Raw genomic sequence first — 15,271 nt, forward strand, 5'->3', positions numbered from 1 at the left:
CTCCGAACATGTATAAATAAAAAAACCAAAAAAAAACCACATCCGAATCGATCTTATAAAATTTTAATTTACATAAATTTTTTAATTACTTATTTAATTATTATTCAACGAGTTAAAAATCAATGATGTGACTAATTCAACCAGAGGGTTGAATTTAATAAAGCTTCCAATAATTTAGTTTGAAAAACCGTTAAAATGTTTTGAGGAAAACTCCCGCGAATAACCCAACTTTACTAATATACCTAACGTTACCACCAACCCTTTCTCTTCTCTTTTCTTTCTGTATAATCTGTGCCTTCACCACTTTCGTTGATCTACCCTTATACCAAAACAACCATGTCCATTGATGCAAACAATCCCTTTCTTTTCCTTCATATTCTCAAAAAAGCACCCATTTATCCCATTTTATCATCATCATCATCATCATCATATTCACCCCCATTGCCAAATTCAGCATTGCAACCTCTACTAACTTCCTTCTTATTTCATCTCTTTCTTTCCCTTTCTCTTTTCATAACAAATGGAGTCTCAACAAGAACCCAAGGTTACAATCCCCCCTTTGATCCCTTTGGAGTACTCGAACCGGGTGATGTTGAAAACGATATTGGAATGTGGTGATGATCAGATAGGGTTGTTTGGTAAGACAGTGGTGGTTGGAGGATGGGTTAAATCTTCTAAGGAAGTTAAAAGGGAGCCCGTGGCGGCGGCATTGAAGCCACCGACGGCAGCTGAAGCCTTCCCTCCTTCTCCGGGCCGTAAAGAACTTAGTTGCGTCGAAGTGGTTCAATCTCGAATCCCTTTTTTCAAGAAAATTATAAGAGTTTTCGGTGTTTCTTCTGACAGTTATCCAGGTGTTCGAGAAAAGTTCGAGCCAGTTCCTAAACCGCCGCCGCCACCGCCTTCGAAGTTCTTTCTACAAATTAGTGATGGCTCTTCCATTTCAAGTCTTATGGTACTCTAAAACCCTGAATTTTTTCCCTCTTTAATTATGCAAATTCCTAATTGGTACTTGAAAAATTCTCAGGTTGTAATAGATTCAGCTGTAGTTCCAGTATCTGCAGGCCACGTTCTACCTACAGGAACATGTATATTAGCCCAAGGTGTTTTAGAAAAATCATCATCACATGGAAAACAAACAATCGAGCTTAAAGTCGAGAAAATTCTTCACATTGGAACAGTCGAACCGGATACATATCCGTTATCAAGAAAAAGATTACCCCTTGATTCTTTAAGGGATTATCCCCATATTCGTCCTAGGACGACTATGGTATTCTCTGCATACATTGCTATTCAATGTTCATATGAAAGGCACCTAATGTACTTGTTTCATTACCATGTTTTGAATTGCAGGTGGCATCTATAACACGAATCTGCGACACCCTTGATTTCGCGGCCCACACATTCTTCCATAACCATGGTTTTTTGCATGTACAAGTGCCAATAATCACAACAATAGACTCCGAAGGTTTCAGTGAAAAGTTTCAGGTTACAACAAGCAAGAAATGGGGGTTGGGGAGTGGTTCCGATGCCGATGTTCGGCATGAAACTGTTAAGGCTGAACAACATATTGAAGCAAGAGACAAATCCAAACTAGGAACTGGAGTGAAGCCTGAGGTCAAAGAAGATTTCTTCGGTCGCCAGAGCTATTTAAGTGTTTCAGGTCGGCTACATTTAGAGAGCTATGCATGTGCTCTTGGGAATGTTTACTCGTTTGGACCCAGATTTCGGGCTGAGAAAACAGGGTCAATCAAACAAGTGGCTGAAATGTGGGTTGTTGAGGTCGAAATAGCATTTTCACAACTAGAGGTAATACTTCGTTTGCTTCTGAGTTCATGCATCATATGCAAAACCTGAATCCATCCATGAAAGAAATGATTTTTAAAAAAAAAGTAAATGCGGGTGGGGCAAATAGTTTCTTTTTGGGACAACCATAATTACAACCTAAACTATTTCTAAGAAAAATTAACATCCTACCAATAAGTCACAATTTGAGGATAAAATATTATTTATCTTGTCTCATTCTGCCTCTTCACTATATTAAATTATTGTTTTATCTTTATATATAACTAAATTATAGGGAGAAAAAACTGCATTTTATGTTGAAATATATATTTTTTTGGATTTAATATTCACCCTGTTGCCAAAATTTTTAGAATCAAACTAATGGTCATACAAGTCAAGTTATCGATTTGCCAATTCGATTAAATAAATTATTAAAAAATTTATAAAAAATCCGACTTATCGTTGATTCAACAAGTTTTTTAGCCCGATTCAATCAATTTATACCAATTCACGGGTCAATCAGTCTAATGCTTCTTTGGACCGGTATCTTGGCAAGTTCCCAATTCAACCAACCAGTCCAATTCGGTTCAAATAACCATGCCTGTTGCACTCCATTTCCCTCCCTAAGTGAAAAATATATCGAAAAAAGAAATGAATCATATTACTTAATCAACTTAAATGTGAATTGTGTTTTCATATTTGAAGATCTGGTTGATATCTTTGATTGGAGTTTTCCAGGACTCAATGAAATGTGCAGAGGACTGCTTCAAATTTCTGTGCAAATGGATATTGGATCACTGTCCACACGACATGAAGTTTGTCACAAAAAGAATTGACAAGACTATTGTTCACCGTCTTGAATATATGATGTCAATTTCTTATGAAAGGATTTCTTATAGAGAGGCAGTAGATATCTTGAGAAAGGTAAACCCGAGACTACATAAATTTTCTATATATTATTTTTTTTATATTACTCGAATTATAACCCAGATTTTAAATTAATTTTTAAGTTTTAAAACAGTTTAGTCGAGTTTTCAAAGTATTAGTATGCAGAGGTGGAGCTAAATGGTGGCAGGGGGCCTTGGCCCCCCAAAATTTTGGAAAAATATTTTTTCTATTGAAATTTTTAAAAAAATTTAATTAAACTCTTTTAGATTAATGAGAGTTTTTAAAATTTTCTCATTAAACTCCTAAGCCCCAAAATTTAATCCCAAGATCTGCCATGGTTAGTATCTATAATTTAGGCCCTTTCATCAGTCGAACCATTAGCGTGAATGTTAAATATCAGCTCAACTCAAATCTAACATGAAGCATATTGGCATATTTAAAACACGTGAATCAAATTGAAAAAATTTGTGTAACTACTACATAATCAACTAATAAATAAACCTCTTGGCACTATCTTCTTTATTAACACATAAAATCCATTCATGTAATAAGTACATGAACTTATAATTTAATCCACATATTCTAAATATGCTCCATATTAGATCCAAATTGGCCTTTAATGCCTAAATTGACTGCTAGATTGATAGAAAGATATGATTGATACAATATTGATAGTTTAAAAACTCAATTAGAACATTTTCAACAATAAGAACCAACTTATAATATAAGCAATCATTTAAGAACGTTTGGTGCAATTAACCCACATTAAGCCGGCCAACATGACTGCCATATGTTTAGCAACTTATGTCTGATCAAAGTGTTTCATTCTTCAACACCAGGTGACAGATAAGACTTTCGAAACAAAACTTCGATGGGGAGTCCCTTTAACAGCTGAACATCTAAGGTACATATAATCTGGCTACTAACAAAGAACTATCACATGCAAATATCCTAAAACAATACGAGACTTTTCCTACAAAATGTTCTTATTATTTTCCATTTACTCAATGGCAGCTACTTGGCTGATGATCACTATAAGAGACCTGTGATTATTTATGATTATCCAAAAGCAGTTAAGCCATTTTATGTACGCTTGAATGATGATGGAAAAACAGTGGCCGCTTTTGATATGGTTGTACCCAAGGTAAAGCCTAAAACTTGAAACAAATATATTGAAACAGTGGGTGGTTTTGAGTTGGTTATGAAAGATGGATAAATGGTAATGCAGATGGGAACAGTGATTACGGGTAGCCAAAGTGAAGAGCGGCTTGACATGCTAAGTGCAAGGTAATGTCAAAACAACTCGAACTCAAAATGACTTGTACCAGAAATGGTCTGAAATGATTCAAACCCATAACGATCCGATCTGAAAAATCCAAATCTCAAATGTGAATGAACCGACCTAAAACTACTTGAACCCAAAACAACCTGATCTAAACTCTAGGTTTATCTCAATTCTTCTAATGATCACTTTAAAGCCATCTTAATTTGGGTCTATTCTTGAGGACTGAACTATTCTCAATACTATCCTTATTGATACCAAAGCCTATTTTCCTTGTTTGCTATGGTTTTCTGATTTCAGAATGAAGGAATTTGACTTGTCAAGAGATCAGTACGAATGGTACCAAGATCTTCGCAAGCATGGAACAGTCAAGCACTCTGGGTTTAGACTAGGGTTCGATCTTATGGTTCTTCTTATGACTGGCCTCACTGATGTCAGAGATGTAGTTCCTTTTCCCCGAACTCATGGCAAAGCCAACAACTAAGAAACTGTCTATAAAGTTCATAAAAATAGAGAGATCATAGTTTCAACTTGGTTGTGTTTCAGATACAGAGAAACTCGTGTAAAAAGATATTCTAAATGCAATACATCTTAATCTTATAGCTAAAGATGCTTTAAACAAACTGGCTATGGATGAACTATCACCAATTCACCATTGTTGTGCAAAATGAAGTGCCATTAAATCAAATGGAAAGATAAATGGAGTTCAAAAAATCATTTTCACCTGCTCAATATCACAAATGCCTTCTCTATTGTGGACTACCAGCTGAACCCGAAAAACAAGCAAGAAGTTCAGATAAATACACATAGATAGAACTAAAAGGAAAATTGGCCGTCACCCGATAGCGACATCTAAGATTTCATTAGACTACCATCAACACATATTTAGAGCAGTGAAGAAAGCAGAACCTGATGACCAAATCAAAGGGGACTTGGCTTGCTGCTTTGAATATTACAACTAATAATGAGAGAATGAATTATGAATACCTGAGGTTCCTTCAAGGTTTCCTCAATGCGGATGCTGCACCCATGACAAGAGCCAAAACGACGCCCACACCAGCCCCGAATGAGGCACCTACAGCGGCAGATGTCAAAGCTGACGCCTTGGCTTGAGAATCTTTCTTATCTATTGCCATAGCATGTTCTCGTGCCAACTCCAATGAAAGCCTATCTCTAGCAAGCTCCTTCAAATTTGAAATGAAACAAGAAACACAAAATTATTCATGAGCATGTAAACTTAAATACGAAAAACAAGAAGAAACTAAACCATATAGCACACTGTAGAAATGCTTGAGTATCCACAAATAACAAGTGAGTCCTGTTTCCATATTTCCTGTATACTGTACAAACATATCAATAACAGTTATTCAAGTTCATCCTACCAATATTAATTATAAAAAATTCATAATGGGCAAATATATCCAAGTAGTTCTGTTATAAATGCTTATCAGTTGCATTTGGGCCATATCTAAGATGTTATGTTATATTATATTAACCATAAGTACATAAGCTGAAATATTATTATCATTATCATTTGATGATGAATAAGAAAATAGCGACTGTTCAAAAAATTGTGAATGTAATCAGATGGGCCAGAATCCACTCCACCGTCCAGTTAGAAGTATGATGACAACAAAACAAAGGCATTTACAATAATAAGTTTGCATTTTGCAACTAATTGAAGCAAAATAGATCCTCAGATTATATGCATTATGTTTTTTGTCAGCAACTATTATATCAGCCAGACAATAAGAAGGTCAGTCGTTAACTGCTGCCTGCCATCATTTCAGTTGGAATTAAAAGGTCAATGTTATCAAAGCAAATATGTACTGCGCAAAAGTTTCAGTTTTTATCACAAGATTAGTTACCATGTACTTTGCTTTATTATTACTTCACTACTATTTCAGCTATGTTTCTCAACTAATTAAGCATATCCCAAATCTATGATCTCTTAATAAATTATCTGATGCCTACAGATAAGGAACTCCATCAGTTGCTATGCATATTCAAAGCTATTTATAATCTATAGTTGTACCTCCAGGGAAGCCTCTTCGTGGCTCCAAAGAACACGGTGGACAACATGGCAAAGGGAATCAACCCCCTCCACAGGCAAAACAGTATCTTTCCTTCGGAAAGGCCGGCGAACAAGGTCAATTGGAGCAGATAGAAACTTCTGAACACCCATTCTCCCATCAGAATTTTCACTCATTACACCCCAAGGCAATGAAGAACTAGCAGCACCAGGCATCACGTATGGACAGGAATTGACAACTTCAGTGGTACTTGGAGATGCTTGATATGCCTGAATAACTGTATTAATGGCAGCTCTCTGTTGATGTGCACTAACAGAAAATTTGTTAGTTATTGCAAGGACCCAAGGTATTCCAAGTGATTTTGCCTGATCTAATAGTGGCAAAAGGGCTGGATATTGCTCAGATGAATCTGGATGATTGTATCGAGGTATCCTATGGGATAGGTTATGCACAAGAACAATTAAATCGGTCTTTCTACTAAGGTCACGGATTCCCCTCCATAGTTCATCTTTGAACCGAGAAGCTTCTATGGCCAGCTCCTATAACATACAAAAACACAGTAAAATAAATTACACTTCTATTTTCTTTAAAGACACAAAAGGTGGATATTAATTTATAGAATACCAATACAGTTCTAACTGCTACATTAATTCCACTCTGACTTTCTTTTTAGCACCGTAAGATTCAATGCTATATACTCAATAAACTTAAAATGCTCAATAGCAGGATCATCCCAACTTCACCACCAACCATGAAATCACAGAAAGAAAGTTCAAGGTAAAAGGAGAAATAATATTTCCTATCCCACCTTATAAGCATCATGTGTCACTCAAGAACCCTACAAATCGTTTCAAACAAAATAAATCTATTTTGCATTAAAAGTGGAATAAGAAATATCGAATGTCGTGATAAAGGGCATAAAATCTGAGATCACTTTCCACAAAAAAGGAAACAATACTTTGAATTCTAGAACATGATCTAGTTTCAACCATATTCCTCAGATTTTCACAGCAAAATTACCTGCAAGTTTACACCAGGTGAATCACAATAGCATAAACCACCAGCAATACCTTCTTGAAAATCAGATTCCACTTGTAGATTTTCAGTATTGGTAATATGAGTCAATTTGCCTTTACCCAATATTGCATTGAAAAGAGAGGTTTTACCAGCACCCTGGTAACCATAAAAAAACATTCAGGAACGTAGAAAGCAAAAACAACATAAAATTTTAAGAGTTTGAAGGGAAAATAGAATACCTCCAGACCAAGAAGTTGCACCCTGCAAGTTCTAACATGAACCTCCTTTGACGCAGTTGAAAAATCACTAGTACAGAAAATGAAAAAGTCACTCAAACCTTCTGGCCTTACGTATTTTTCTTGATGAGATGATGCCATATCATGTTCTTTATTGAGATTAACTGTCTCTGAATTAATTGAAGGGAACATGGTCATCAAAGAATCAGCTAGTGTCTGATGCTTAGGAGGTCGCCTCAAGGGAGCTCCTACTAAGACTCTTATTTTTTGTAATTCGGGTGGTTCCCCACTCCCAGCTGAGTAGTCTGGTGCCGAAGGAAATGATTCCACGGTAGTTGAACACCTGAATAAGCAATATCATATAAAAGTGCTTATCATGCACCAAGGAGATTGAGAGAGAAACTGGTGCAACTTTGGGCTTATAAGATATAGATCTAGGTGACCAATTTTTACACGCATTTATTTGAATGTCACAGGTGCAGAAAAGAAGATCCAGCATGTATTTACTAGACCCATATCAAATAAGGAATTTTAAATGTGTGTGCATTTTGGCTGAGTTGTTTTATTAATGATACTTTCCAGATCAGCAAAAGCAGCGAGTACATTTCTTTTTTGAAAATTCTTGAACAAACCCAGATTGAAATAACAGAGAGAAAACCATACATTTAATCAATTCGAAGATGATGAAACCCTCACAGTTTCCTTCTGCTTATAAGACTCTGACTTCATATTTTATCAAGGAACGGGAGAAAATAGAAGAGGAAAAAGAAGAGAGGGGGACTAGTATTAAACTGCAGAATCGTTATACTGGAGTTTGAAGCTGTTTACTGATCTGAAGATTCACCACTATGTCCCAAATCTGGTTAGCATTCCTAACTATAACAGGATTCTTATTGTTAGGTAAGAGTACTTGGCTGATATATTACTAGTTAACTTAGCTTCAAGTCAGAAATATAACAGGGTTTGAACCATCAATAGTAGTTGACCTCAATGTCAGCAAAAATATTAATGAAAACAATATCTTAGGATGGAAGCACCATGAAGCAGATTCAATCAGAGAATAACATCCTGAAGATTTATGATGACATCTTCCCATATCAGCTGGACATAATAAATTCACAAAAGTAAAACAAGAAAATGATGACAAATAACCGTACCATTTGCCATTTACTTGAGCATGAACCAGAGTGCACATATGCAACCTGAATCCAGTAATATCAACCTTCAATTGTTCCGTACTCTTCTCGCCAGGAATACCATTCCAACCAAGAGGCACAATGGAAGTAGCCGTACGAATAATAGGAGACTCAACAATATGCCCAAGCTCTACAGCACCTGCAACTGACAACCCAAGCCATTGTTGCAGATGTGGGAACTGTTGCACTTGCTCCATTCCAAAGAAAGTTGAAGCACTATCATTCATGCACAAGTTATAAATTCTGCCAAAAGAAAGAAAGGATTATGATGGATCACTTAAATAATTTGCTAAAAATCTGTCTAAGGAGGAAGTATTTAAGTGCCATGTCCCAAATGAGGATATTTGTTATCTCCAAGAAATGCTCAACAGGTTATGGATTCCCAAAATTTCAACTTATAACACATGTCCATATCTTAAATATTTCATAAATTTCATTACTTTTAGGCATAAAACTAGCCAAAGTTGACACAGAGAGAGAGAACAGATAGAGAGAACAAATAAGCATGAATAAGAATGAACAATGAATAATAAGAAGCACAATATCAAGTACATGATGACTTGTAAAACATCACATGAAGATATATTTAGACCTGCTGTCATCATTTAAAGTGGCTTTAGAGTGAAAAAAGTTTACAACAAGAAGACCAAAGCAAAAGATAACTGCAAACGGCCAATCTACCTAGCAATAATAAGCACAAAAAAAGCTGTCTGGGATCATCAATGGCCGACCAGCCAAGAGTTCCATTGATGGTTTTTCAGTATTCAATCAAGCATATACATTCTCTTGGTTAAGCTTAAGGCAGCTAGCAACATGGTATAAGTATAGCAGTAGAAATTCAAAGAAGATGTTGGCAGCAACTCCAACAACTGAAACAAAGGTGGTGGCCAGGCTCTTAAGGATTTATATAAAGGAACGCCTTCAATTAGAATATTCGTTTTATATAACCATAACAGATAACCGATGTGACCATGAAATTAATTAGACTTCCAGAACTGGAACTAGAATTTAGTAATGGCCAGTCAATTTTTCCTTCTAATGTCCTTCATGGAGGGAGATAAAACAATAAAGGTTGCTTGGATAAATAATAAACTTGTAGTTAATGTACATAATTACAATCTTGTTCTAACTCCAGTTCTATACCTGGTCACCAATAATCAGCAGTGCCTATGTATTTTCAGTAGAGAACATGATAAAGAAATTAGATTAAACAACACCTCTGCCAAGGGATTACGACCCAACAGTGTTGGACTCACCAACAATCAATATGTTCAGGAGTTTATGTTTAAATTCTTCAATTTGTTTAGAAAACAGGCCCTATTTGGTCACTTTATTGGCAGATGCTCTGTCAGTTGCTATGCATTTTCCATGATATATTAATAGTAGGATAATAAGAAGTTCAAAACATGAAGGTCAAAATTTGCAATGTAGGAGAATAAAGATCTACCTAATTCAACAGAAGAAAAGAAATGCAACATTACAACTAGAACTTCAGACTAAACATTAACATAAACAGCATTGAGAGTTAAAATATTGCATAATCAATCATTACCTTTGAAATCGAGACCTATATGAATACATTGAATGAGATTGAAATCGCTCCTTTAATTCAACAATCACAGATCTGACCTGAAAATGGCTTTGCCAGAAGAAAGCAAACAAAATGAGAAGCTGAAGAAGACAAAATCTGCTGCGCAAAAATCATAAAAGCTAATGGCCACTGAAAATAGCACCACTTAAGTTATGAAGTAAAAAAAATTCCAAATCTTAGGCTGCATAAATAAAGGAAACTCATACCGATGTCAACTTTGAGTACTCTGCACCTGAGAGTGATTCAACTGATGAATTGCCCAAGAGATAGAGCTGTTATGAGTGAAATTATGTTAATAATTTATTTGTCTAAATAATAGAAATGACAGTGCTACAAACTTGTGGAAACCATTATGCACTGTAACATTTAAGAGAACAGCTTAGTAGGATGCCATGATGCTGAAGAAAGTTAAATAGTGACCTATCATAATAGTTGAGCGAGAACTGTTGTCAGCTGTACCTATCACAAAAGGTTACAGAACTCCCAAAGATGTCTCAATAAGGCAAATTGATGTGTAAGAAAGCTACATAACTTTCATGAAATTCCAAATTCTAAACCTCAAATAGATTGGCCAGCAGAATTAAGAGCTTGGAAGTCAGGACCAGTCCAAATCAGGATTAGCTTTCACAGAATGCCAAAGCAACAAGATTATCAAATGTCTCTTTAAACAATCTCAAATTGCCTATTTAACTGATGCACAGCAAATAAACTACAATGACATATTATTATCAATATTTTCCACCTTCATGCACTAAATAAGATGATTGACAAAGAAACAAATGATTGAAGTATTCCTTCATAATATGTACCTGTCCAAATGGAACATATGAAGGTAAGGAAGGCACCCTACGCCATCTATTGTTGTCCTCACTACCATTGTTTTTTCCTGTTAACTTGCCAGATCCTGGGTCTGATGCACCATTATCAGTGTCAGCAAATGGTTTAAGAGATATGCCATCAGTGCCCTCTTGAATTTCAAGAAACTGTGGTCCAACAACTACATCCTCAATTGAAGCAGCAGTTGTAGAGTCAGCTGCAGATGGTTCTATGGGATCAACTTGCTTTCCTCTGTATTTTTTAAATTGTCTTCTAACACCTTCTAGTGGAACAAGTTTTGAAAGTCTCCAAAAGGGACCCTGGACAGGGCCTACACCTATAACCAATTGCTCCCCTTCATTCTCATTTAGCTTTTCTGTCTTTCCTTTCTGTGAATCTTGTTCATTCTTTGATGTCGACAAACTGGTACTTTCCACACCAGAGGACATAAGTGAACTTTGTGCATTATAGTGATGAAAATAAGCAGGTGAAAGGATACGTGGTATAAGATCTTCAGGAATGCAGTAACTCTTGAAATAGTGTTGCCAACCTTTTCTATTAACATAACTAGCAAAGATGCATATAAAGAGTAGAACAAACACATTAGCTTCTGAAGAGAAAAAAATCAAAGGATAATTATTTCAGAAAAAGGGAGGAGCACTCACTCTCTTAGGGCTGCATTTCCTACTGGAGGCTGGGAAAATGTGATACACTTGACATGAACCTTTTCACTTTCTTTTGATGAAGATGATTCAGCAATGACCCTCAAAATGGCAAGGGTAGCCAATGCTGCTACCTACAACATCAGACACAAATAAGGCATGAAATAGATAGTCAAAGGCAACATGCCAGGTAAGCTTTATGTAAAACTTACTGCTCCACCAAGTGAATGTCCACATAATACAAGTTTTCGCTTCTTTTTTTGAGCCAGCCTGTACAACTCCAAAGCAGGTATGCCTTTGGCACGAGCTAAGAAACCCTAAATTTTATTAATTGGAATGAAAATAAATAAAATCTGGAAGTATTTATTACTATACGTGATAACTTATTACATAAAATTATGAACAGAGCAAAAATATTCAACACTTTATCAATGCAAAACCACAAACAATAAATCCTTGAAAATAAATTCTATTGATATGCAAATGATGACTGTCACCCTACCCGGTGGGCGGCAGGTTCAGGCCTATCTTTAATCTGCTTAGGTTTTGACCCCAATGAAATGGACTTGTTTTCCCCATTTCCTTTTTGTCTTTCACCTTGGTTGGCTTCGGTTACTTCAATCCGGTCAACATCCTCATTAAATATAGCACCTTGCAGTATGTTTGCACCAGCCATGACATCTCTTAATGAAACCAAGAAAGAAAAAAGAATAAACATTTGAAAGTAATGAATAATCAGTCAAACTATAAAACTACCATGCTTACTTATACTGTTTGGTTCCAATGAAGGAAGCAAATAGCGTATCACCAGCTTCTGCCAACAGATACCTGCAACAAGAAAGATGCAAAGGAAAAATAAGAGAACAATAACTATTGAATTCGAAGATTATTATCTCGGACTATGTAACTGATTAGTAGTAATTCAAAGTGGAGTATCATCAAAGATCTAATCCAAACTAAATGTAAAGCAGGCAATCATCTAAATTAATTACCTTCATCTTCATTACATAATTACTCCTTGCTAGAGATTCTTTTCGACCAGGTAATTGACGTCAAAAAAACAAGGAGTGCATCTTATAGAGCAAAAAATAACTCACCTGTGCGGAACATGATCTGAAGAAGGTTGCACACGTTCAAGAGAAACAACCTGTCCTCCAAAATCAGCTTTAAATTTGTTTACAGCTCGCATCATCTCACTAGCAGGTTTCTACCATGTAAGGCAAAACAAAAAACATTTTGCATTAAATAACATAAAATTCATCATCCGGGAGCAATCATGCGCCTTATGCATCAATTATTCAAATTTTTGAAAAGTAATCAATTATTCAATTTCTTTTAGCTCAGGATTCAAATTAAACACTGATTAATACTACCATTCGTAAAAGTTAATCATAAAACCATAATAACTTCCTAAAATTCAAACTCGGCCTAAATTACCTTGTAAACACACTCAGAGAGCACCATGCAACAAAGAATGTCCTGCAAATCGGAGACGGAATCAACTTTAACAGCTCGGCAAAGCTCTTGTAACTGTCGCTTCCGTCTCTCGTACTCTTGTTGGAGCCTCTGACGGTGTTCTCTGCCACCGGTGTTCCACGGTGGCCACTGCCACCTCATCCGCCACCGTAGCGGTCCCCACGAGACTTTAAGGATCTTAGCTCTTTGGTCCTTGATCCACGTCTCTACTTTGCTCTGCATTGATTCCATCATTTGATCAAAATAATTTTAATTTCCTTTTTTTTATAAAACAAACAATTGAGATTTGGGAAGAAAAGAGATATGGTGCGAATCCTAGTTTCCTTAGAAGAAGCCAAAGAAGCATATGCCTCTATGAAAAATGCTTAATGACGTGCTCCTTGTTTTAGTTTTTTCTTCTTTTTTTTCTCTTAGAAAATAAAAATTTTATTGGTTTCTTTATGGTTCATAAATGTGGCAAAGCCGGAGCCTGATATTTCGTATCCATGGGCTGAGCTTTGGCACTTCATGACTTCAGGCCCATTAACTGATAATGGCTTGTAGGGTCAGTTTAGGTTCGGTTTGGTTTTTGAACTAAATTATTTTTATTTATTTATAATTATTTTGTAATTTTTATGTAATAAAAATAATATTTTATATATAAATTATGCGAAAATAATTTTAATTTTTTTTAACTAAAAGGTCTAGATTCGATTCAACTCGATTTATAAAAGAGCACCATTATTGGGACATGACATGGGCCAAAGTTGAGATCATTACTGTCATCACCAAGCCGAAAAGGCCGAAACCAGGGACCAATTAAGGAATAAATTATAATGTTGGATCTCCTTGGATTTGGACAATGGTGAGGGAGACCACAAGTAATGCAGAACCAATGATGCCATAGTAAAATAAAGCAGACAATTTTTTTTTGTTAAACGAGATTAAAGGTGGTTAAATTATTAGTAAGTTTATATTTTTGTTATTGAATTATTTTAAAATTTTTATTTAATTCAGTAGATTAAGGGTTTTTTCTTATGTTCTAGCAAGCTCTAAGCGACGATTTTCGAACAGTACGGTAGATCAATACTCATCGACGAATAAAATAACATACCTAAAATTCAAGTCGATGTAACAATCAATGTCAAATATCAAAGAAGATTGTTGTTTAAGATAAAAAGTAAAGTAAAGATCAAATATTTTATTTCATGTAATGTAAAATATTTGTATTTTAAGATAAAAGTAAAGTATAATTCAATATTCATTATATTTTGTTTATTTAAAAAACTTTATTTAGTTTTAATATAATAATATAGTTAATAAGTAATGGTTGGTGCTTCCCATGTTATAATGGGACGTGATTTATTGGAAAATGATTACGAGGAATATTACTTTACAATGTTTGATATACATTGAAAGATACTATTTAATATCCCAAGAAATTTATATAATGTTTGGTTGATTAAATATTTTACTAGGAATGTAATAGAAAATTACAAATTTAACCTTATTAACTAAAATATAATATCCATATATTTAACTTTTATAATAAAATTTATTATTAACAAATACTTGGATAAAATATTTAATAATAAAATTTAATTGATATTTTTTAATTATTTTTTAAGTTTATAAATAATTGAAAGTAAAATTGTTTCAAACTTGTCTTGCGTATATTTTTTAAATATAATAATACACATATAAAATTAAAAGAAAACTTAAAGCCACGTTTATTTTAACTAAAGGTTAATCCATTAAACTATAATAAAAAAAAGGTTAATTCTAAGTATTGCTCTGAGTAAAACTACAAATAAATAAATCATAGGTAAATTTAAATATTTTAAATTATTATAACTGTAGTTGAAGACGAATATAAAAGTATGATTCAATATTATAATTTTAATGTGTTAAAATTTATCAAGTTAAATATTAAGTTTAAATATAATGGCAAAACATTAATTTCAATTTTTAAATTTATCCAAAAAAAACTAGATTTAAACATTTTATATCTTACACATATTTTTAAATTTAAATAAAAAATTTGTTAATTGAAAATTAAATTAAGATTAAATCAAATACAATCAAATCAAATTTTATGAATCATGATGAAAATTGGTTTTATCAGATTGAGACGATATTACCATAATAATTATTGAAATTGGATCATCTAATTGTATCTTAAAAATAATATGTAATAAATTTAACAATTTTAATTTTTTTAAGAACAATTAAATTATACTTGGAAAAATTAAAAAAACTCCAACTCCCTATAAATAATTAAAAATAAATACTAATAATATTAAATATATATAT

At 34.2% G+C, this 15,271-nt stretch overlaps 2 protein-coding genes across 3 annotated transcripts; one reads left to right on the top strand and one right to left on the bottom strand.

Annotated features, from left to right (window-relative positions):
- The first annotated feature begins 520 nt into the window (after nucleotides 1-520).
- Nucleotides 521-4,922, top strand: LOC121219401 (asparagine--tRNA ligase, cytoplasmic 2). The gene is made up of 8 exons (XM_041097494.1): nucleotides 521-952; nucleotides 1,025-1,267; nucleotides 1,351-1,806; nucleotides 2,521-2,706; nucleotides 3,510-3,574; nucleotides 3,685-3,814; nucleotides 3,899-3,957; nucleotides 4,253-4,922. The coding sequence occupies exons 1-8, from the start codon at nucleotides 521-523 to the stop codon at nucleotides 4,434-4,436; spliced, it is 1,755 nt and encodes a 584-aa protein (XP_040953428.1). The 3' UTR covers nucleotides 4,437-4,922.
- LOC121219400 (uncharacterized) lies at nucleotides 4,658-13,421 on the bottom strand. 2 transcript variants are annotated; one of them, XM_041097492.1, is made up of 14 exons: nucleotides 12,941-13,421; nucleotides 12,601-12,710; nucleotides 12,269-12,331; nucleotides 12,006-12,186; nucleotides 11,716-11,820; nucleotides 11,507-11,637; nucleotides 10,835-11,408; nucleotides 10,232-10,297; nucleotides 9,987-10,063; nucleotides 8,396-8,677; nucleotides 7,242-7,581; nucleotides 7,006-7,158; nucleotides 5,988-6,524; nucleotides 4,658-5,136 (listed from the first exon to the last, which is right to left on the bottom strand). In XM_041097492.1, the coding sequence occupies exons 1-14, from the start codon at nucleotides 13,211-13,213 to the stop codon at nucleotides 4,951-4,953; spliced, it is 3,078 nt and encodes a 1,025-aa protein (XP_040953426.1). In that variant the 5' UTR covers nucleotides 13,214-13,421; the 3' UTR covers nucleotides 4,658-4,950. The 2 variants fall into 2 exon arrangements, with proteins under 2 accessions (XP_040953426.1, XP_040953427.1); XM_041097493.1 differs by lacking the exon at nucleotides 4,658-5,136 and adding an exon at nucleotides 5,143-5,292 and having other exon boundaries at nucleotides 12,941-13,383.
- Nucleotides 13,422-15,271: the final 1,850 nt, after the last annotated feature.

This window comes from Gossypium hirsutum, chromosome D07 (assembly GCF_007990345.1).
Source record: "Gossypium hirsutum isolate 1008001.06 chromosome D07, Gossypium_hirsutum_v2.1, whole genome shotgun sequence".
Lineage (NCBI taxonomy): Eukaryota > Viridiplantae > Streptophyta > Magnoliopsida > Malvales > Malvaceae > Gossypium > Gossypium hirsutum.

Excerpts from the sequence above, each read along its gene's own strand:
- LOC121219401 (XM_041097494.1), top strand. The coding sequence starts at position 521 with ATGGAGTCTCAACAAGAACCCAAGGTTACAATCCCCCCTTTGATCCCT. Across the intron at positions 1,268-1,350 it reads TTCGTCCTAGGACGACTATG|GTGGCATCTATAACACGAAT; the intron begins GTATTCTCTGCA and ends TTTGAATTGCAG. Across the intron at positions 1,807-2,520 it reads TAGCATTTTCACAACTAGAG|GACTCAATGAAATGTGCAGA; the intron begins GTAATACTTCGT and ends GGAGTTTTCCAG.
- LOC121219400 (XM_041097492.1), bottom strand. The coding sequence starts at position 13,213 with ATGATGGAATCAATGCAGAGCAAAGTAGAGACGTGGATCAAGGACCAA. Across the intron at positions 11,821-12,005 it reads CTGAACCTGCCGCCCACCGG|GGTTTCTTAGCTCGTGCCAA; the intron begins GTAGGGTGACAG and ends AATAAAATTTAG. Across the intron at positions 10,064-10,231 it reads AGTACTCAAAGTTGACATCG|GTCAGATCTGTGATTGTTGA; the intron begins GTATGAGTTTCC and ends AGCCATTTTCAG.